Source organism: Euprymna scolopes, chromosome 34 (assembly GCF_053919585.1).
Source record: "Euprymna scolopes isolate OS-2025 chromosome 34, ASM5391958v1, whole genome shotgun sequence".
Classification (NCBI taxonomy): domain Eukaryota; kingdom Metazoa; phylum Mollusca; class Cephalopoda; order Sepiida; family Sepiolidae; genus Euprymna; species Euprymna scolopes.
Window position 1 is genome coordinate 54,338,228 of NC_136515.1, and position 23,306 is coordinate 54,361,533.

At 34.7% G+C, this 23,306-nt stretch overlaps 1 protein-coding gene across 1 annotated transcript in view; it reads right to left on the reverse strand.

Annotated features, from left to right (window-relative positions):
* Positions 1-4,420: 4,420 nt before the first annotated feature.
* LOC145259205 (glycine receptor subunit alpha-2-like) overlaps positions 4,421-23,306 on the reverse strand; it is a 48,718-nt gene continuing 29,832 nt past the window's right edge. Inside the window, exons 5-9 of the mRNA XM_080117037.1 lie at positions 19,340-19,566; positions 16,813-16,895; positions 15,761-15,907; positions 8,592-8,977; positions 4,421-5,827 (exon numbers count right to left, since the gene is read on the reverse strand). Coding sequence (XP_079973163.1) covers positions 5,663-5,827; positions 8,592-8,977; positions 15,761-15,907; positions 16,813-16,895; positions 19,340-19,566 — 1,008 coding nt within the window. The 3' untranslated portion in view covers positions 4,421-5,662. The remainder of the gene's footprint in view (positions 5,828-8,591; positions 8,978-15,760; positions 15,908-16,812; positions 16,896-19,339; positions 19,567-23,306) is intronic.

The following is a 23,306-nucleotide window of genomic DNA, read 5'->3' on the forward strand; positions in this document are numbered from 1 at the left end:
TATATATATATATATATATATATATATATATATATATATATATATCATAAACATAAATGAAAACTGCAAATCGGAAATTTACATGCAAAATTTATTTTTCGACAGAATACCTCCATTTCAAAATGGCGGTGAAATATCCTTATTCCATTGAGTTTCAAAGAATGTAAGATTCTTCTCTTCAGAGAAAAGAAACTAGTTAGCAAATCATAAATTGCTAAAAGAATTTGCTGGATTTAGCATTTTATGAAACTAACATTTTATGACTGTGGTCATAAAATGTAAAATAATGTTTGTAAAATAATATTTGTAAAATAATGTTTGTATAAAATGTTTGTGTAAAATGATATTTGTAAAGTATGCTTATGGTATTAAGCTCTACTACTTACTGTCGTATCGAGCTTTTATATTTGCTTGGGATAAATATAAGCATTAATACTTATATTGGACTGAAGCTTACATTTGCATAGTAAACTTCTATTAATTACATAATTATATATATATATATAACTACTTCATTTACTCACATAAAATTAATATACGAAAGTATAGATTTATGCGTAAACTTTAAGTATTTACTTCAAAAGTGCTCAATACGTAGGTAGAGCTAGTAAGTAATTTATAAAATATATATGGCGATTAAGCTACACTGAATATTCCGCGTTTCATCCACTAGGACTCTTCAGGCTTAGCCTGAAGAGTCCTAGAGTGGATGAAGCGCGGAATATTCAGGAATATTCAGTGTAGCTTAATCGCCATATATATTTTATAGCCTGAAGAGTACTAGAGTGGATGAAACGCGGAATATTAGTGTAGCTTAATCGCTATATATATTTTATAAATTACTATATATATATATATATATATATATATATATATATATATATATATATATATATATATATATATATATATATAAGTGTTGGTACGATTAATCGGAATCGGGAATCGGGAAAAAAATCGAAATATTTGAGAGTAACGGAATCGGAAAAATTTGTATGGATTTTCTAATGCCAAAACGATTCTTTTAATCATCTTTTTTATTTGATTTTGTTTAAAGCTAAATCTTCCATTGCTCGTAATAATGATAAAATAATAAGTATATATTGATTTTTAACCTCCACTTTAGCTAAAAATCGATAGATTGTCCCCCTCTATTATATTTTTTATGTGTAGGAAAATATTTGCACATTTTACATGTGTGTTTTTACAGTAATCAGAGAAAAATACCACTATAGAATTAAATATTTAGAGATTTATAAAGAATAGGAATCAGAATCGGTAATTGTATCAGAATCGGGAAAAATATTGCAATCGTCCCATCACTAATATATAAGCGGAGAAGGGGCAAAATTATACAAAATACAAATATAGATAAAACTGTCTTAATAACATACAGATATGAAATGAGAATCAAGGAATAAGATAATGTAAAAAAAAAAAACATTAAGAGTAAATCGGAAGGGATAGTGTAACCCGAATATAAGAAACCCCAATATAAGAAAACGGTTATGAGAGATTTTCTCTGGTCCCAAGCCTTTGTTAATGTACAGATATAAGTATAACCCGGAGATAAGAGAAGTCTTATCTGGTCCCAAATTAGTGCCTGTGTTAATGTACAGTGTAACCCGGATATAAGTGTAACCCTGATATAAGAGAGGTGCTGGGTCTCTTATATCCGGGTTATATATGTAGGTTATAGTAAAAAATATGGGTCACTATGAAATAATGGTAGGGATCATTAAAGAGGAGCAAATAATAAAAAAGAAAGGAAAAGATAGGCAGGATTGAGAAAATCGGAGAAGGGAGGAAAGGGGAAGTAATTCAAAAGGAGGGAAGGGGAAGTAATTCGATTTTATTTTTCACGTAAACAAAGAACAAACGATTCAATAAAATTTGCATGAAAAGATGAAGAAAAAAAACATTTTTTGATACGTGGACAAAATAATTTGAGGTGCTTGTTAAGGTGGAGTTGACAGATCGATATTTTAAATATGTCGTTTTAAGCAAAAACAACATCACGTACTGAATTGTCATGTCGAAAGTAGTAATATATCCAAAAAGATATGAAGATTCATCGAGTAGAGAAAGTAATTTATAGTTAAAAGTAATTTTTATGGAAATTTGGATAAAATTGCATTTTTTTAGATGTCATAAAAAAGACGGTAAAGAGATCACACATAGGGTACATAACTCAGAACGCAAATGTTAGATGAAATTTTAATGGTGACCAACATAATTATTGCAATATCCTTTTATTATTATTATTATTATTATTATAACCATAATAGCAGTTGTTCTACTTTATGCAATTTTCGTAATTTTTGGATATATTACTATTTTTGACATGACGAGATATATATATATATATATATATATATATATATATATATAAAAAATCATGTTACCGCACCGGTTCTCTCAGATCACCGAAGTTAAGCAATGTTGAGCCTGGCTAGTACCAAATGGGTGACAGTTTGGGAATTCTAAGCACTCTGTATGTGCTCCTCGCTTATTTCGGCATTGTTTTCAGTCATATTGAACATCCACTTGCGACTGGTATTTAACAACGGCAACTCAGGATATATATATATATATATATATATATATATATATATATATATATATATATTTATTTTAAAACTAGATCTAACAATGTTATATATTTCAGAAAGGTATTATGGTTTCAGCGATGATGAGTTGAATGGATTTTTAACAGTCATTTTAATGTAAAAGGTCAATCCACCTCAATGAAACCTGGTACGTTTCAAAAATATGTAACATACAATTTTAAATAAATAATCTACATATTAGCTCTCACATTGACGATCAAGCATTTTATTTATTGGTTTTTACCACATTCCGACGCTATATATATATGCATTACATTATATATGTATGCATTATATATATATATATATATAAAAATATATATATATATATATATATATACAGTGTCGCAAAAAAGAAAACCGGCACTTGTCATTTTTTCAAAAACCCAACTTTAAGCTAAATTGAATGTAACTGTTTAAACAACATATACCTCATTTGATTCGTCTTTTATTCCTCTATAATTTTACCTGTTCACATTTGACTTTTAATTGAAGTATTCTAATGGTCACGTCAATTTGAAAAATTAACTTAAAATTGAGAAGGCAAATAGAAACTCTGCACAATGGAAAATTGTTATCTTTAATTTTTGTCCAACGTTCTTCCAGATTTGAAATTTTATCAATGCGTAGCTGTTATGTCATATAATGCCATACATTTTCAATAGGATTGAGGCTTGGAAGTTGTGCAAGCCAATCCAAACACGGAATATCATGCTCTTCAAGGAACCTCTCGACATTGCCAGCTGTGTGAATGGGAGCATTATCCTGCATGAAGATGGGATTATTATCCAAATTCTGGCCAAAGTAGGATAGAACATGCCCAGTCATCATATTAATGTACTTGGTCGAATTAATTCGACCTTGTAAGCGACCTATAGGTCCTGGACCATTGGCACTAATAATGCTCCACACCTCTACCACCTTGCAGCATTGAGACTGTGTACCTAGGATTAAATTCTTTGTTCTTCTTTCGACGGGCATACTGCCTCCCATCACTGCCGAGCCTATCGAACTTGCTTTCATTACTAAAAATCACTTTCGACTAATATGAAGAGTCATGATCTTCATTGTATCTGATGAAGTCCAGACGGTGCTTTCTATTCTTTACAGAAATCATTGGCTTGCACCCTGCAACACAGTCTTGCAAATTAAATTACTTCAATCTGTCCTTAACTGTAGAAAAGAGCACTTTTTAATAAGATTACACTGTTGTTGGATCCGTTTCAAATCTGTTTCTGAGACTGTGGATCTTTCCTGTAAGAAGTAATTTTAGAGGCATCACAAACACTGCCGGTCTTTTGGTGCTTTTGCAAAGTTATTCGTACATTTCAATCTGCAGCCAATTTTTCGATTGGATAAACCAGAAAGGTGGAGATTAATGAGCTCCTGACGATCACTAAGAGAAAGTCGAGGCATATGGACTAAATGTTACGTTGTATAACCTGGAACAACAACAATTACGATTAGAGATGCTAAAAGGTGGGTATTTTAAGCTGGTTTTAAGCTCATTTGTTGCTGCAGAGTTTCTTTTTGCCTTCTCGATTTGAAGTTAATTTTTAAATTGACGCGAACACTAGGATACTTCAATTAAAAGTCAAATATGAACAGGTTTAATTACAGAGGAATAAAGGCGAACCAAATGAGGTATAGGTTGTTTAAACAGTTGCATTCAAGTGAGCTTAAATTTGCGGTTTTTAAAAAAATGACAAGTGCGAACATTCTTTTTGGCATGACAATACACACACACACACACACACACACACACACACACACACACACACACACACACACACACATAACAGAAAAGAATAGACACCCAAAGAAACAGTTTATTTTAATCAACATATAATTTATAAAACAAAATGAAAAATAAATGGTCACAAATTTAATAACGAATACTTGGTTGGCATTCATTTGCTGTTTTTAATGCTAGGATTCTTCTATTGATCAGTTGATGAATATCATCTTGAGGAATTTCCTGCCATGCCTGACGCAATAATGCTAAAAATTCAGGCTTAGAAAATGACTTCCTTTTCTTTTTGCGAAGGATCCAGTCTAATATGCCCCAAAGGTTTTCAGTTGGGTTCATATTTAGGAACTGACTTGACCATAGAAGTTTATTCATCCCATTTTGGCTCAACCAATGTTGTGCTGACCTAGTAGAGTGACAAGGAGCTCCGTCTTCCATAAATAGGGAGTTATCTTGGTTCATTTTACCATTTGAGAATATTGGTAGCAGTCCTTCATGTAATATTGAAACATATTTAGCAGAATTGATGTTTTCTTTGCACTCCATTAAGCGGTCATCACTCCAAATTGCACCCCATATCAATAACCGAGAAACACCCATATTTCAGCATTGGCTGCCATCTTTTTAAGTCAAACGCTTGTTGAGGGAGTCTCCATACCCATACCCTTCCACTGTTAGGAAATAATGCAAATCGTGACTCATCAGAGAAAATGATTACAGGTCTCTCCGTCATCTCACGAGACCAATCTTTTCTGCGCTTGATATTGGCAGGATGAAGAAGAAGCTTCCCTCTCACAGCTCTACAATAGCAGCCCAGATTGTAAAGATATCTGACAACTGTTCTGGGACTGACACCAGCTTGTGTTGCAATGTTAGAGGCTTTGCACTGAGGATCCTCTTCAACATTTCTTTTCACAAGATGCAAGGTTCTTTCAGAGTGCCCACAGTGACGTGGATGAGGTTTTGTGCACTCTTTGTCCTCTCTTGTGAATTTTACGATCACTCTATTAACAGTAGAAATGAGTATTGAAAGATTTCCTGCTATTTTTTGTTGACTAAGACCACCATGTTGACCCACGATTTGTCCTTGCAGAAATTCTGAGAGGTCTGATGCTCCTTTGGTTTGTGGCATGCTTCAATGTTGTTAGATGCAATTTTAATGACACACTCTAAGTTATTTCAGCACTATTCTTATCTGTAAATATAAATAAGCATATATTAATCTTAGGAAAAATATTTACCTTAGTGTCTATTCTTTTCTGTTATGTCCGTGTATATATATAAAGAAGACGGGTATCAATTTTTACACAATCAAATAATACGCCCAGTAAGAAATTGAAAAAACTAAGAAGCCGAGTGGAAAAATAATTCTGGAAATTTTGTCAACTTTTCTTGCATTTTCTTTTCCATTTGGATTTTCTTCGCCATAAGTGACAATCGTGGAGTCTTCTTTCGAATAACCGTTGCTCTGAAAAGAAACCAACAATAAAAACAATCAGATTATTTTAAAAGTAAGGAAATTGGTGACATAAATTATTTTAAAAGAAATACAGTTGGAAAATTAGTTAAAGGCAATTTATTTTGGTTTATTATTTTGGTTTATTATTTTGGTTTATTATTCCATTGAAAAATAAATTTTTAATTTAATATTAACTAGCAGGACCTGTGGAAATTACACAGTGGATTCATTCATATGTAATATATTGATGTTGCCATTCTGTGAATGTTCAGCATAAATGGAGACGCCCTGATATGTAGCTCTTTTGTTAAAAATGCAAAAGCATTTATCTAAGCTAGCAAGGATGCCCGGCATAGCCTGGTTGTAAAATACGCTTAAATATGTTTGTATATATTATTATACACTCAATTCGATTCTTATATATTATAAAGTTGCGATTTCAAAAATAAAAAAAATATATCCATATGACTTGGGTGCATCAGCTTTAATCGAAACCGAAACCAAAACTTATGAAGAATTCTTAGTAAAATTATTTATGAAAAAATAGATGACTTGAGTGTCATCACTTATAATCGAAACCGAAACCAAAACTTATAAAGAATTTATATTTTAATTGGAATTCATTACTGAGATGAGTATTATTTATTAATTTATTTATTCCGGACTATTATTCTCATCTTTCTTAGTTGTTGTTTCACAACGTTTTGGCCAACTATTCCTCTGGCCTTCGTCAGGTGATAACCACGACGGGATAGGAACTCCTAATCTCCTAACTGCATTCTCAGCAATTACTGCCATCCATAGTTGTTGTTGTCTCACCATGTTTTGGCCAAGTAAGCCTCTGGCCGGCTTTGAATAGGAATGAAACCGCTATCTTCAGACGATTCTTACCTGGAACCATAGAGATTCAACGTCTCTATCTACTGCACCACGGGCCCCGAAGGAAGAATTCTTGATAAAATTAGTTATTACAAGAAATGGAAAGTCATAACAAATAAACGATAATTACTCGGAAGGAAAAAGATGTAAGTGTTACACAGAAAATAACACACACGCTATCGTATTAATATATAGATTATAATCAGTTTTAATTTATATATTTTTTTAATGCAAATAGCTCAAAACAAGGAATGGCACCTCTTGATGTAAAGAGCTAACAAGAACAAAGTATGATTATCGAAAAAACGTTGATCTTAACCTGGAAGAGATCAATATTATAGATAGGACGAAGAGAGTCAACCGAAAGAGAATTCAACAAGCCTGCGGTTAAGGAAGTTACTAGAATATAGGAAGCTGTATCACATTGAGTTATCAAAACAGAAATTTGATGAAGACCACTAGACCAACGAGTAAAATGTGCTGGAACAAAGGAAGGAGGGAATAGATCAGACAATTCTAGAGAAGACATTTACCATAAATATCGATTCTGAGTAGCCTTTTTTTTAAGTTAATTGTTTGCATGATAGACGCTACTGTTTTTACGAGAGATGACTACTTTGCTCAGAATTTCTATTTACAATATTTTACAGCATATATAATATTGGAGTGTAATGTTAGGTAGTCGTATTTTTTATATTAGTTTATTGTTCAACTAGTGATACATGCTCTCTCTCCCTCTCTCTCTCTCTCTCTCTCTCTCTCTCTCTCTCTCTACCTCTACCTCCACCCCTTCCTTCTGAATTTAACGTTTTTATTTTACTTTTTAAAAATATCCCTTTTATTCCTTCAGTTAAGAACCAGATTTCTTCCCGGGAAAACACAGGCCTTATTACGTCGCCTGAAAAAGGCTTGTGGTCCGGACCGACCACTTGTCTGAAACATTAGCATGTTCAGTGTAGCGACTATGTAATATTTGCCTATATAAATAAAAATCTATAATATAAAGCTGAACGTCTGTGTGTGTGTCTGGTCACGAATAGGCTCCTATATGGTTGACTATTATAGAAAACTGATCACATATAATGATAGAAGATGTATCGAGACACAGGAGTGGGTATGTTTGATCTGGCATAATGATGATTCATTAAAAAAGTGGGATCTGCGTACGCGCCTGGTCCACAAAGTATGGAAATAAAAAATTAAAAAATTAAAAAAAAAAAAACGTTTACAAGTGTTTTTGATATAGATACACATAATAATACTTTGATAAGTATGTTTTAACTTAAATAGGGATGGTATAATAAAATTGTGGGGTCTGCGTTCGTACCTGGCCTCCATAGAATGGAAATAGGAACAAACTTTAATAAAGACTTTTCATATCTATCTGCGTAAGTATACTTTGATAATTATGTTTCAGTTTGAAGAAATATGGTATAATAAAATTATGGGTTGTTCGTTCGCACCTGACCTCCATAGAATGGAAATATGTCACAAAGTTTAACAAGTTTTTTAATATAGATCCACAGAATATTGTGATAAGTGTTTCAGTGTGAACAGGTATGGTATAATAAATTATGGGGTTTATCTATTTTATTTTTACTTTCATCATATTTTGGTTTGGTTTTAATACCTCCAAATTCGAAGCTATCTCTTTACAACCCTTCCTTTTCATAACCTATCATACTTTCATAAATCAGAGTCCATTTTCTGTAGGCTGTTTTTGAACCCAGACAACGACGGATACTTTTGCTAGTATTATATGTATATATACTAGCTTTTGTTATTATCTCCCCTTTGTTCCGAATGAAACTCTTCTGAAATGAAAGCAAATAATTTGACTTGGTATGCTGCACCTGTGTGGCCGGATGAAAAAAATAAAAAAAATGAAACTTACGACAAGTGTAACAGAAACTTTTTCCGAGTCCATCTGATTGCATCTTCGTCGTAACTCACATTTGATTTCTCGTCTGTTGAGGACGTTAACGAGGGCGTATTCGAGAAGAGCGAGGAAGACGAATACGAGACAGACAGCCATCCAGATGTCGATGGCCTTCACGTAGGAGACTTTCGGAAGAGCTGAAACTGCGGCCGACGTCTGGCTGGTGACAGTCAACACAGTGAGAACACCTAGCGACGTCCGGGCTGGAACAGCATCAATATTTAGCCAGAAGGAAAGCCACGAGATGAGAACAGTCAATGAACAAGGGCAATAGATGTGAAGGATGTAGAAACCCATGCTTCGCTTTAAGTAAAATTCCGCGCGCAAACAAGAGGAATATTCTACAAGAAAAAAAAAAATAAAATAAAATAAACGAAAATAAAACGGTAAATTTGGACTAGAATCTTTCATTTGTATTATTTGGCTTATTCGCACTACTGTTCTCATCTTAAGTGTCTGTTGTCTGCAAACCCTGTAGCGTAACGGATAAAGTACTAAATAAAACCAGGATGCTTGTTCTGAGTTACCCCATTCATGTAAATAAAAAAAGAAAACAAGCAAAAATAAAGAAAACTCTGTATGATGTGCATACGCGTGACGGAAAGAAAATATTGTATTCCAAAAATCACGTAAATTGATCAAGTGGTTATATCTTATAAATAAAATAATTTTAAAGCTAATGGGAATTCGTAGGCATTACAAGGCTGAAAAAAAACCTTACAAGTTTGAAGTATTTGAAGTTATTTCCTTTTCTACTTGAAAGACGTTTTTTAAAATGGCGTCATGGTGACCATGATGCCATGGTATAGTCGCTCCTTGTTGAGCCATAAAATTTGATTTTCTTGATAAAGAAAATAAAACTATTTGATCAGTTTATGTAATTTTTGGAATACAATATTTCCTTTCCGTCACAGGTACATACTATGAGAAATTATTCTCACTCGTTTTAACTCCAAGACAAAGTACAACAAAGGCCTACCTTAAAATTCAATACAAATTTTATTAATCCTGATTGCAAAAAAGGAGTACCCGTTTTGCCTCTGAAAAAAAAGCTGTTAACAACCTTGAAAAGTGATAGTCTAGTGTTTTTAACAGGAACTGGATGCAGGTTCATCTGTCCTTGAAGATTGATGATTACAGTCGTTAGAAGGGGTTGATATGATGCCTTCTGATGAAAAGATTCAATTATCATCTTAAGACGATATTACAGAAGTTCATAATTAATGTTCATTCAAGTCTCTGAGAGATCCATATAATAATAACTGACCATAATTATTTAGGCTTAAAATAAAGTCACAAGGAGATACACATAATACTATAAAAGCCAAGTACGTCCAAGGATGGAATACTGCTGCCATATCTGGGCAGGAGCTACTAAAAACAGCCTATCCTGCCTTGACAGAGTACAAAATAGACTTCGTGGCTTAGTGGGGGTTGCCCTTTTCTCTACCCTGCAACCTCTCTCCCACAGAAGAGACGTTGCAAGCCTATCCTTGTTTTATCGCTATTTCCATGGCAGGTGCTCGTCTGAACTCCAATCTCTGGTCCCCCCCCCCTCGCCAATCTTTCACGAAAAACACCCGTCTAGCCGAATCCACTGTGAAAAATTTCCCCCACTCTTTATCCGTGCCTAAATCAAAACGTGGATTCCATGAACAAAGCTTCTTTCTTAGAACTGCACGCCTGTGGAACTCTGTTCCGTCTGCCTGCTTCCCACCTGACTACAACTTGGATGTGTTCAAGTCCAACGTTAACAAATTCCTAATGAACCGCCCCCTTTAGTAAACACTTCATCAAATCTCCACACTAACGTAATGTACTTGTAATAACCCTTATCCCTGAGTGGCTTCCGGGCCTTGATAAGTGGTGACCACTGTGTAAAAAAAAAAAAAAAATCTTAGCCTAATCATTTAGGCTTAACATTGAAGTTTCAAAGCGACAAAGGTTAGAGGTGCCAAAAATGCCTCATATGTGGTGCGAGAGTTCCAGAAATCCTTTTCGTACGGCTGTCTTATTGGAACTGAAAATCTATATAAAAGCCAATTACGTCCAAGGATGGAGTACTGCTGCAACATCTGGGCAGGAGCTGCTAAAAACAGCCTATCCTGCCTTGACAGAGTACAAAATAGACTTTGTGGCTTAGTGGGGGATGCCCTTTTCTCTTCCCTGCAACTTCTCTCTCACAGAAGAGACGTTGTGAGCCTGTCTTTGTTTTATCGTTATTTCCATGGCAAGTGCTCGTCTGGGCTCCAATCTCTGGTCCCTCCTCGCCAATCTTTCACGAAAAACACCCGTCTAGCTGAAACCACTGTCAATAATTTTCCCCATTCTTTATCTGTGTCAAAATCAAAACTTGATTCCATGTACAAAACTTCTTTCTTAGAAGTGCACGCCTGTGAAACTCTCTTCCGTTTGCCTGTTTCCTACCTGACTACAACTTGGATACCTTCAAGTCCAACATAAACAAATTAATGATAAACTGCCCCCTTATGTAAGGCACTTTATCAAATCTCCATTATCCCCGAGTGGCTTCCGGGCCTCGATAAGTGGTGACTACCATGCAAAAAAAAAATAATAAAAAATAATAAAGAAAAAAAAATAACAAAAAAAAAAAAACGCCAAGGCAATCGCTCCGGAGCAAATACAATCGACCAATTTGATTGGTCTAAAACAACGACAATGGGAGACATGATGTAATTGTCAAATTTCTGACAATACAATACATCATTTCTTCATTTTTAATAGAGGCAGGGGGGGGGGGGATTCTGGACAAGCATCAAATCTAGTTCCAAGCGAACCTCTTCTGGAGGTAGAAGGTTAAATCCTCGGTGCGGTCCATACTAAGAATAAAATTTCGAATCACTTAAGACTTCTACCCTGCAATGGCTGACAGAATAAGAACATGCCAACCCGGTGGATTAAATAAGGGGTTCTGTTAGAATTCTGTGCAGATTTCCGAGTTCAACAGGATACAGGTGAAGAAGGTCAGAGGTTGCACTGGCCAAAACGTTGGGAGAATAAAACACAAGATGAGAACAGTAGTCCGAATAATCCAAATGATACAAATTATCAGCACTTCTGCATTACGCGGAGGGCACCATTATTAGGGGGCGATAACTCCAATTGTTTTCTTGGTTAAATAACATGACAAATAAATAACAAACAAAATGGTGTTTTTTTTTCGACACAAAAATATTTAAAAACCGAAATTGTATAAAAATGTATTATTACATAATTGTAAAAGCATTTATTGAAAAGTCTGCGTAAGAAAATATAATTTTAATAGAACAATTTTTGAATTAAAGCAACATTGGATTTTTTCCCCCAAAACATTCTTTGAATCAAATTAAAATTGGATATTTTTCCAAACATTTTTTTTCCGAACAATTTAATAATTTGGCACTTGTACAGCATAGTCAAGACATGAAAAAATGAAAATATCGAAAAAAAGTTTAAATTGTATGTATCCGTTATAGAACGAAGTTCTCCGAAAAAAAAATTCACTTAATTTCATCAAGTAGTTTTTTTTTTACAGCGGAAAAACACATTTTTTATGAGAGCGCGTTGAAAGCGGCTATCTGGGATTAAACAAAAAAAATTGTTTGAATTTTAGAAATGACAAAGGGAGATAACTCCAGTTAAAGCGCTGACACCCCTCCCCATCTCCAATACTAGTTTTTCTTCCTAAAAATCGTACATTTTGCTCGGTATCATAAATTGTTTTTTCGCTGTAAAAAAAAAATAAAATAAAAAAATGATAAAATTAAGTGAAATTCTTTTTCAGAGAATCTCGTCCCAAAACGGATACATACAATTTAAACTTTTTTCGATATTTTCATTTTTTAATGTCTTGACTAAACTGTACAAGTGCCAATAATTTAAATGAAACATTTTTCGGGTTAAAGTAAGATTCGATTTTTTTTTTTTTCGAAACATTTTTTGGAATTAAAATAAAATTGTCACTGTAACAAAATATAGTTTTAATTTTTTATGGCACCTGTCGAAGAGTCAACAATAGATTATAGTTTTAATTTTTAAATTAAACAATTTGAATGGAGTGAAGCGGAAGCGGAAGCGCCACCTGGCGACAGTTTAGTTAAACGCCCCCCCCCCAAAAAAAAACTGGCGCCGTCCGTGTAATGCAGAAGTGTAAAATTATCAATCCTCATCTGAAAAATTCAGAGACATTCTTTCAATGTTATAAAATACAAACAGTATGGATTGTGTGAAGATAGGTGAACATGATAAAAAAAAATCGGTCCTGGTTCAATGTAGGGTTCTCAGGTTTTAGCCGCATTTTCGCATCGCGAAAGACTAGCTCTACTAGAAAGCTGCGGCCGGTGACCCACAAAAATAATCCCCTTTTATGGGCCGACAAATATGGTTTCGTGACTAATTATAATTAAAAACCTAATAATAACTTTTTACAATTTATACATGTTTTTATTCACATTTTTTGAAAACCTGAAAATCACGTTTTTTTTTTTCTGAAAAAGGAAAAAATAAAAAAAGCAACTAAAACTTATCTTTGTTCACTCGTAAAATTTAAAACATAATAAGTTTTTTTTTCTTAACTCGCAACTTATCAAGGATAAGGTTATAGGGTATAACATGGAGCAAGAAAAGACGTAGGGTCCCTAATATTAACATATTAAGGACTCTACGTTGGTTGCGATTAAGTTATCTAGTCTGGATTTTGACAAGGGTCACAGTGAGTGCATGTTAAATCAAATCTGCAAGGCGGAAATTACCCTTTTAAATATTGTTCATACACTTATTTAGCCACGCCCACCCCTCTAACACGTGACAACGACACTCTATACTCATATGTACTTTTAAAATGCCACACAATTTTAAGCTTGGCAGACATAACCGCGTGAACGATTCAGTTAAAAGTGCTTGCGAAATAATGGAACAAATATTCGGATCCTATTAGCAACAATTCGACAGCCCCCCCCAAAAAAAAACAACAAAAAAAAAGGACAATACGGAAATTAGAAAAAATCAAAAAGAAAATATTCTAACAGAGACACTCCATGTTATTTAATAATATCTGTGCAAATGAGAACACACTGCATAAAAGGGGATTAGAACAGAGTGTATTTTAAAATATTCATAAGCTACACCTAACGCTCAGATGAATGCTTTGACGATGATATTTACGAATCTTAAAAGGCGAACCATTATAAGATACATCTGCCTTACTTAAAAAAAAAAAGGCTAGGTTTATTTTTGGTGTCTTTAATAAAACTCCACCCAATATTTTTGGTGATGAGGAGACTTTTTTTCAAAAAACTATATTATTGTCCATGACTTAATGTCTATCTCAATAAAAACATCGTTTCCGAAACGATCGTACAATTTATTGACTTTGTTGTGTTCCTTTTTATGAAACCGATTTTTAATTTTTAATTTTAATTATAAATTATCAATCATCTTACTGAATATATATATATATATATATATATATATATATATATATATATATATATATATATATATATGGATACATAATTTTATAAAACATCTGAATAATACTGGGGGCAGTGCCATTATGATAAGTTGTTGAAGTGTTTTTTTTATATAATTTAACCTATAGCATCCGTTATATACAGCCGGAACAAATCTGCGGCGGAGACATTTCATAGCAATCACTGTTTTCAAAACGCACGCACATGAAGTATGTGTAAAGGCACAACTCCTACAAATCTCTGAATGGGACACCTTGTGCCACCAATGGAGGATGAGGATCTGATGTGAAATGATTCCAGCAGCCTGATGTGATGGCGATACGGAATCCATGCCTTGGAATCATACAGGAGAGTTGTCCACAGCAACCCTTGTATGGGTCCTGAGATTGCGGTTGGCGAACACTCGATTATTCAGGCAGCCAAAAGCAGAAGACGCGACATTAAAGGAGCACTGAACTTTATTGCTAAGGTCGCAGGAGAATGAGAGATTGGAGCCAAGGTATGTGAAGCTGCTGGTATTCTTTAAAGGGATACCGTTTATGGTGAAGATGGGAACATCAGTTGGAGAGACGTTTGACAGGATTTCCGTCTTCTTGATGTTGATAAGGTGTTGGAGACTGTCAAGACTGCGTTGAAGTCCATTGAAGGTATGGCGAAGGAATGCATCATCATCATCATCATTATCATCATCATCATAATAATAATAATAATAATAATACTGTAAGTTGAAGATGAGCTCTTCAGAGGTTTTAGTCTTGGCCTGAAGACGTTTCAGGTTGAAGAGGCTGCCATCATAACGGTACTGGACAGAAAAGCCATCAGAAGGTTGACGGTCAGAACGCTAAACCAAAGTGACGGCAATCAGGAACAGGTTGAAAATGACCGGAGCCAAGATGCATCGCTACTTCACACCGACATTCATGGTGAAAGTGTTCGATTCTGCACCTGACATGGCAACACAAGCACGCATGCCAGTGACATGCCAGGTAGTGACTGTCAGAGGTCGTTGTTTGCTATTCTTAAATCAATACACAAATAAAAACAATACATGTCCGACAGAAATGATACGTGTAATGGGCAGACCTCGGTCGCGATCTTCTGTTAAAAAGTTCATATAAGAAAACCATTTTAAGGATGCCAGGTCCCTTTGATGTTTATGACGACGGTGATGATGAACCCATAAATAAATTAATACATAAATAAAAACAATACATGTCTAACAGAAACGATATGTGTAATGGGCAGACCTTGGTCGCGATCTTCTGATATACACACAACAGACAAAATCACCCCCTCCCCGAAATCTTACACTTAGTTTGCTGCACATTATCATAACAAAGGTCTATACAAAATTTCAGCCAGATTGGCCCAGTAGTTACCAAGAAAACTTCTAGAGTAAATGTGGTATTGTGGTAACTAATCCTTATTAATCCCTAACTGTGCATCAAACAGATGTCATAATACTTAGTCCGTTGAACCTTATCATAACAAAGGTCTATACAAAATTTCAGCCAGATCGGCTGTCTAGTTTCTGAGAAAAAGTATGAAGCAGACAGACTAAGAGAAATATAGTATAAAAAAACTTGACAGGTTGATGGACAAAATGTCTGAATAAGATATGAAGACACGTCTAAATCAATAAAATCTGCCTACCACCATTTTTTGTTGTTGTGTCGCAGAAGCCAATGGCCCAGTTGATGATCTCAAATTGTGGCATGACGTGGACGGCTTGGATCATTTGTAGGGCTTTCTTCCGGTCAGAGTGCCATTGGAACTGGAGCCTCGTTCTGGTGTAGGCAACTGAAAAAGAAGTCAAATAGAGAAGCGAACTCGTTTACATACCCTCTATAATAAATGGTAATATGTATTTATTTGTAAATAAATATATATCCATCTCGTCACACAAAAGTTTCGTCTCAACTTTACTTTTCTCGACTAACGTTTATTTTGACCACCCCCTCCCGTCCCAAATATTTTAAATCTTGGACGAACACCACTCATTCTCTAGCATCAAACTGCTTTTTCTCTTACCACTTAAAACTCCACACCCATATAGAGATCTACCTGCTTGTTTTTGGCACTGACAAACTGAAAAACTGAAAAACGGTCGTGGGAGATCTACAATTAGCAAGCGTTGAGAAGACTTTACTAACTTAATCTTTATTTCTTTTCGTTTGGTTTCTTTTTTTCTTTCTTTTTTTTTGGTGGGGGCGGTGCTAGTAGTTACTCGCACATCTAAAAAATTCTTGAAAATAAAACTCATCAAATGCTGAAGATTTTCTATATAGAGCACACGCAGCACCATCGTGAAATTGTTTAAAAGAAGATTATAGACCAACACAACTATCTTTCCTGAAATTTATTGGCCTTTTACCTAACCAGGTGGGGGAGAGGTGTGTGACATAACGTGAACGGTTATTTGCAAACGCATGTGAAATAACGTCACCGGTAAAAAAAACAAACAAACTAAAAAACTATAAAAAAGGAGAAAGAGGATGATCAAGAGAGAGACGTGGATAACGTTCGAGATCACATGGGTGACATCACGGCTGTAACAATGTCATTGTACCAAAAAAAAAAACCAATTGAAATTCTTTTTTATTCTTTTTCCGCTTTGTGATTGAGATGTGTGTTGGTTCCCGGACAACGTTACAGGTGTGCATGGCAGCTACATTTAATGTCAAATGATTTCAAGTTTTACTCACAACTTTGTAGGTGCAGGTAACAGAGCTGATCGTCCATCGGATACTTCTGGAGTTGCATCGGACACGACGCTCTCAGTGAAATTCTGCCGGAGGAGGAAGAGAGAAGAACAGAATTCAAACCAATGCAAACTCAAATACCGATATAATAAAGGCAACATCTATATGTACAAGGTGGAACGATAAACTTGTCGCCCTATAGAAAACAACACTACAGCTTTATTTTAAAACATTTTATTGAAAAATCAATTCAGGTAACTTGATTATGTAGTAGAGTCGACATCTATTCAATGTAGCCGCCTTCAGCCTCAATCACCGCATCGATACGGGTCCGGAACTGGGAGCGTGCTTTTTCCACAAGCGTCAGTGGGAGCTCGCAAATACTCAGCAGATAGTGGCGATACGGGTGGCTTTGGTCTTGTGAGAGGTCATGTTGGTGATGTTCTCGATGTATAACCAAATGAAGTAGTCAAGCAGGTTCATGTCGAGGGAGGAATGTGGCCAGTGAGAAAAAAGTACAAAGTCATAGCACTCCTTCTGAAACCAAGCCTGAGTCTCTTTGGACTCGTGGGCCGATGCCAAGTCCTGCTACCCCAATCAGGGTTTGTCAGCAGCCACCTGATTGCACTCAAAGGAATCAATACACTCTTCAGCACATTCAGATACACTTTGGTGTTGACTTTCAAGCCGACTTCGAAGATGTGAGGTGGCATGATATGGCCCTCAGTTGAAACCACACCAAGGCTATAACCATGGTCGGAAACTTTTTTTTTTTTTAATGTGTGAAAAAAGTGAAGCTTCCCAAAAAGGGGGGGGGTCACTTTGGATTTATCTTTTATCTAACTCTGCCCTCGTGGGGGAGTCAAATAAATCCCTTTTCTTGGAGCTTGACTTTTTTCCCCACATTAAAAACAGATACTAAACTTTGATTGTGGTAAAAAGGCCAAAGAAGGCTTATTCTGTTGCCTTTCACGAAAAAAAAAAAAAAAAAAAAAAAAAAAAAAGAAAAATCAATAATACAAGTTTGTAGGAACACAAACTGAATACCAACTATCTTTAGCTGGGGCTTTATCTATCTCCGTTTCTCTCAAATCTATGATTCACACTTTCTGCCATGTTTTCCTTGGCCTACCCCTGCCAACAAACCCTGCTACCTCAACTATTCTACATCTACTAATCCAAGAACTAACTCCTATACGATCACCACAATCCTGCATTCCCGTGTATGTTTTACAAGCATTTTTAATAGAATGTGTCTTGACGAGCTCGTAGCACTGGTGCCCCCTCGATGTAAATATTCCCAACTAATGCGACTGGCAGCAAAATCCCACACCTTCATTGTAGAGGTTCTCCGATGCTGGAGAGTCTTCTACTCTGAAAATTTATCCACTCGAACTGCTAGACTTTGAAATTCCTTTCCTGTAAAATCCCACCCTACACTACAGAGATCCCTAAATGCCGTAAAGTCTTCTATTCGATTAGCTTTTTCCTTTGGACTGCTGCACTTTGGAATTTCCTCCCGGGCTCCTGCTTCCTTGACTGTACTGACATGCAAAAATTCAAGTGTAACGTGAATAGACATCTTGCAGCCCAACTCCCTAAATAGTATTCCTGCAAATCTGGTCCCAAATAGTAGCCCCTCACAAATAAGTGGGTTTGTACCTTGTTTGGAGTGAAACATCACTAAAAAATAAAAAATCCTGATTCTCTGACTGTACTAGCATACAGAAATTTAAATGTAATGTGAACAAACATATCGCTGCTCAACTCTCTACTCAGAGTGTTCCTGTGAGCATAATCCCTAATTCACAGTTCAATGTGCCTTGTATAGAGTAAATATGATTGACAGAGTTCAAAATAGACTTTGTGGCCTAGTAGGGGATGGCCTTTTCTCTTTCCTGCGACCTCTTTCTCACAGAAGACATGTTGCGAGCCTGTCTCTGCTTTATCGTTATTTTCATGGCAAGTGTTCATCTGAGCTCCAATCTATGGTTCCCGCCTTGCCAAACATTCACGAAAAACACTCGTCTAGCTGAGAACACTATCAATAATTTCCCACACTCTTTATCTGTGCCTAAACCTAAACGTAAATTCTATCAATAAAGTTTCTTTCTTAGAACTGCACACCTGTGGAACTCTCTTCCGTTTACCTGCTTTCCAGCTGACTACAATATGACCGTCTTCAAGTTCAATGTAAACAAGTTCTTGATGAGCCGTTCTCTTTAAGTAATCCAATTTACCAAATTTCCACTACTAACGATTACTATGATATTGTCCCTTTGACTACTGTACACTCTTTAACGCTTATCCTCGAGTGGCCTCTGAGCCTTGATAAGTGGTGATTCCTTTGTAAAAAAAAAAAAAAAATATGAGTAAAAAAAAGTAAAAAAAACCCAAAACTTTCAGCCATGTTTTCAATGTCGTCATACCATCTTCCTATACAAACAAGACTTCCTCTTCCTCTGAAGTTATCAGATCTAAGCCTCTACTTATGGCTCTTAGTATGTAAGAGAACATAATGCACATCTACCTGTTCCGATAAATGATCTTTCCGTCTTTGTAGAGATGCATCATTTTGTTTGGGACAGTGACCGTATGAAAAGTGGCCACTTTCTCATTGGAGATATAAATGTCCGGCACCCACAGGTCATCCATCATTTTCGCATCCAATTCTAGCACTTCTGTATCGATGACGTCGCAGAAATATAAGCGCTGGTCAATCCATTCCTGTTCAATGACGAGATTCACACCAAACTCCTGCCAAAATGAAGAGAGAAAATTCCTTAGTAAAAACTTGTAGCGTGATTCCTGGCTTTGGTAATTTTGGACGGAGATAGCATTTTTGGGTATTACCATGGACTATAATAATAATGTATATCTATCTATCTATCTATCTATCTCTCTTTCTCTCTCTCTCTCTCTCTCTATATATATATATATATATATATATATATATATATATATATACTCTTCAGAAAAAAATTATCTAACAATCAACTGGTATGGAAACCTGTGATCATACGCTTTAACAAGATATTACTGGCAGTAATATTCTATAAGTACTAACCCACCTTGATAAGAATTGCTCAATATACAAGATAGAGCAAATAAATCAAATTTTAGTCATTCAATGAATTTAAAAATTTATGATGTGAAATGTTTGAATTTCAAATCCAAAAATTTTACAACACTGCTATCAAAGACATTCACTTCGGATTTTACCGTGCAATTTGGAAGTGAATTTTTATATCCTTTTCATTAACTTCCCTTACTCTATGGCATTTAAATACTTAAACAACTTTTAATTGTGATTTTCCATGTTTCACTGACTTTAGCAAATAAGGTGTAAACCATTATAACTATTGCTAATATTTTCTCCTCTGAAGATATGGTGTTTAGGACATCGAAATCCTATAGGATAAGGAGTTAAAATATTTCTAATGTATTCTTTGTCTTACATGGAATAATAAAAATTTTGATTTAAAATTCAAACATTTCACGTCATAAATTTTTAAATTCATTTAATGACTAAAATTATATATATATATATATATATATATATATATATATATATATATATATTAGACATTAAGAGGAGATTATAGATAGATATATAAATTCCCGTTCACATACACCTTTCAGGATAAAGCTAGAACCCAGAACTAGATAGAATCGAGCAATTGCATCGACAACGGACAACGCCAGACTCAAAGTGGGTTTCAATGTACTGCATCTCATCAGTGACGTGCTCCGACATAGGCGCGAATCTATTGACTATGCCTCGATTTTTTAAATTCTTATATTTTCATCCAGTTCTACATTCTACGATGTGACAAGCAACGCGCCATATACAACTAAGATAGTTACTGCTGGTATGCAGGCGGTAGATATCACATCTACAAACTTAACTGAAATTAGCCGACTCCCCAGACACGATTACGGAACAACCTTATTTGTTGAGGGACATCACGTCCCTACGAAGGATGACCCGCTTTTTCTACATATATTAGACATTAAGAGGAGATTATAGATAGATATATAAATTCCCGTTCACATACACCTTTCAGGATAAAGCTAGAACCCAGAACTAGATAGAATCGAGCAATTGCATCGACAACGGATAAAAAATCGAGGCATAGTCAATAGATTGCGCCATGGCCCATATCGTTAGGTCGTCAGTATTGCACACTTCATAAGTGCGACGACCTGGGTTCGCGCCTATGTCGTCACTGATGAGATGCAGTACATCGGAACCCACTTTGGGTCTGGCGTTGTCCGTTGTCAATGCAATTGCTCGATTCTATCTAGTTCTGGGTTCTAGCTTTATCCTGAAAGGTGTATGTGAACGGGAATTTATATATATATATATATATATATATATATATATATATAAGTATTAAATATATATATATATATATATATATATATATATATATATATATATATATAAGTGAGAATGTGTACGTGTGTGTGTAAGGATACTTCTCAACCTATATGCTCAACGAATTTTTGATCTACAGACTTGAACTTTGGAATATGGTGTATTCAGACATGTGGAAAACTTTTTAATCCGTTTTCATCTGAAAAAATGGCTGCTAAGGGGTCAATATTGAAAAATTGGTACTGAGGGGGTCATTGGATTTTTATCTGATTGTCAACTGTTTCACGAGGTTTGAAAACACTTAAAAAAACATGGCAAGCTGGTCTAATGGTTATCGTACTTGACTCACTGTCTTTAGGTTTTGGGTGCGATCTCAGCTCGAGTATTTTTTTTTTTTTTTTTTTTTGCTTACAAGAAATGAACTGTTTTGAAAAAACATATTTTCAGTTTGTTTCTGCTTTTTTTTTTGTTGTTTTTTTTACTTCATTTTTTTTAAAGCGAAGGAATGTTAATAATGACAATGTTATTGCTTCCTGGCCACGCAGGATAGAAAAAAATGTTCCTCTTATCCCTCTCTTCATCGCCACATCACTTACCAAATATATTATGTTAGTTATCAGGCCTCCACAGAATTGCCAAAAAAAAAAAAAAATTCGGTTAAAATAAAAATATCTTTATATTAATACGATAGTACCTTTAACGTATGTACGTATGTTTGTCACGGTTTCCAGATTATACATTATTTGAGCGGGAGATCCTATTTATTCAAAAGGAGGTTAGAAGGTGATAAAATACTACGAACATTAAATTAGTATATAGATATACTAATTTAATGTTCGTAGTATGTTATCACTTTCTATCTCGCTTTTTAATACATAGGATCTCCCAATCACCCAAGACGCAATTAATATATATATATATATATATATATATATATATATATATATATATATATATATATATATATATATATTATCGCAGTAGAGTTTAGTTTCCTAGAAGTACATCCAATAAAACAACATGTGTCTACCAAAAAGTGCTCAATGAGTAAACAGAGCAGGTATATTCAATTTATTTATACAAACATTGATGGCTAGACATGTGCATACATGTTTCTGTAATCACCCGTTATTGGGGAGATTACGTCTTCAGGCCAAGAATTACCCTTGTAAGTTTTCAGGGATAATTTTTGGCCTTAAGACGTAATCTCCCCAGTAACGGGTGATTACAGAAATATGTATGCACATATGTAGCCATCAATGTTTGTATATTTTTTATCATTCGTTAGAAACTATTTCGTCAGTAAATCATTTAATCACCGGCAATCGCTGCATCAACTTGCTTTCTCGAATTTACAATGGTTCTAATGTTATTTCAGAGATCATCAGTTTTCTACTACGAAATTGTTTCAGGGATTTAAAAATAAAACAGTATAATAAATCATGGCTCCCCAGCAGTGTTCACAAAAACCACTTCTCTTAATCACAAAAACAATAAAATGTTCTGAATATTTGATTTAGTTTCCTGCTTCAGATTAATTTGGCTATATATATATATATATATATATATATATATATATATATATATATATATATATATATATATATGAACAAATGATTAATGAAACATGTTAAAAAACATTTTGAAAAAGAGTTAAAAACATATTTAATTTTAAAAAGGAAGCACAAGATAAGTGGATAGTCCTTAATCCGCGGAGTTTCGAAGAAATACTATACTTCTCATCAGAGGGTAGGAATTAGCAAAATGCGGGATCGGATTTTGCATGTAAAAGTATTTAATGAAACCACAAGTAAGTCACAGATCTTACTTGGTTAAAAAAAGGGTGAGGTAAGGGGAATAGGAGGTAAAAGAAAAAAAATGATAAAAAGATTTCACATGAATGGATAGTCCGGGGAAGGGTAAAAAATCCAAGAATGGTAAAATCCAAACACGGTCGAATTAAAAACTTCCAATCCACAAGTAAGTTCCAAAGGAATCGCATAACTTGAAGATGGTCCAAAATGATCCAAAAGGCAGAATTCATTGGAAAAAATCACAAATGGAATGAGTTCAACATCATTAAAAGAAAAGTTCAAATGTGCACAGAAAAAGCACT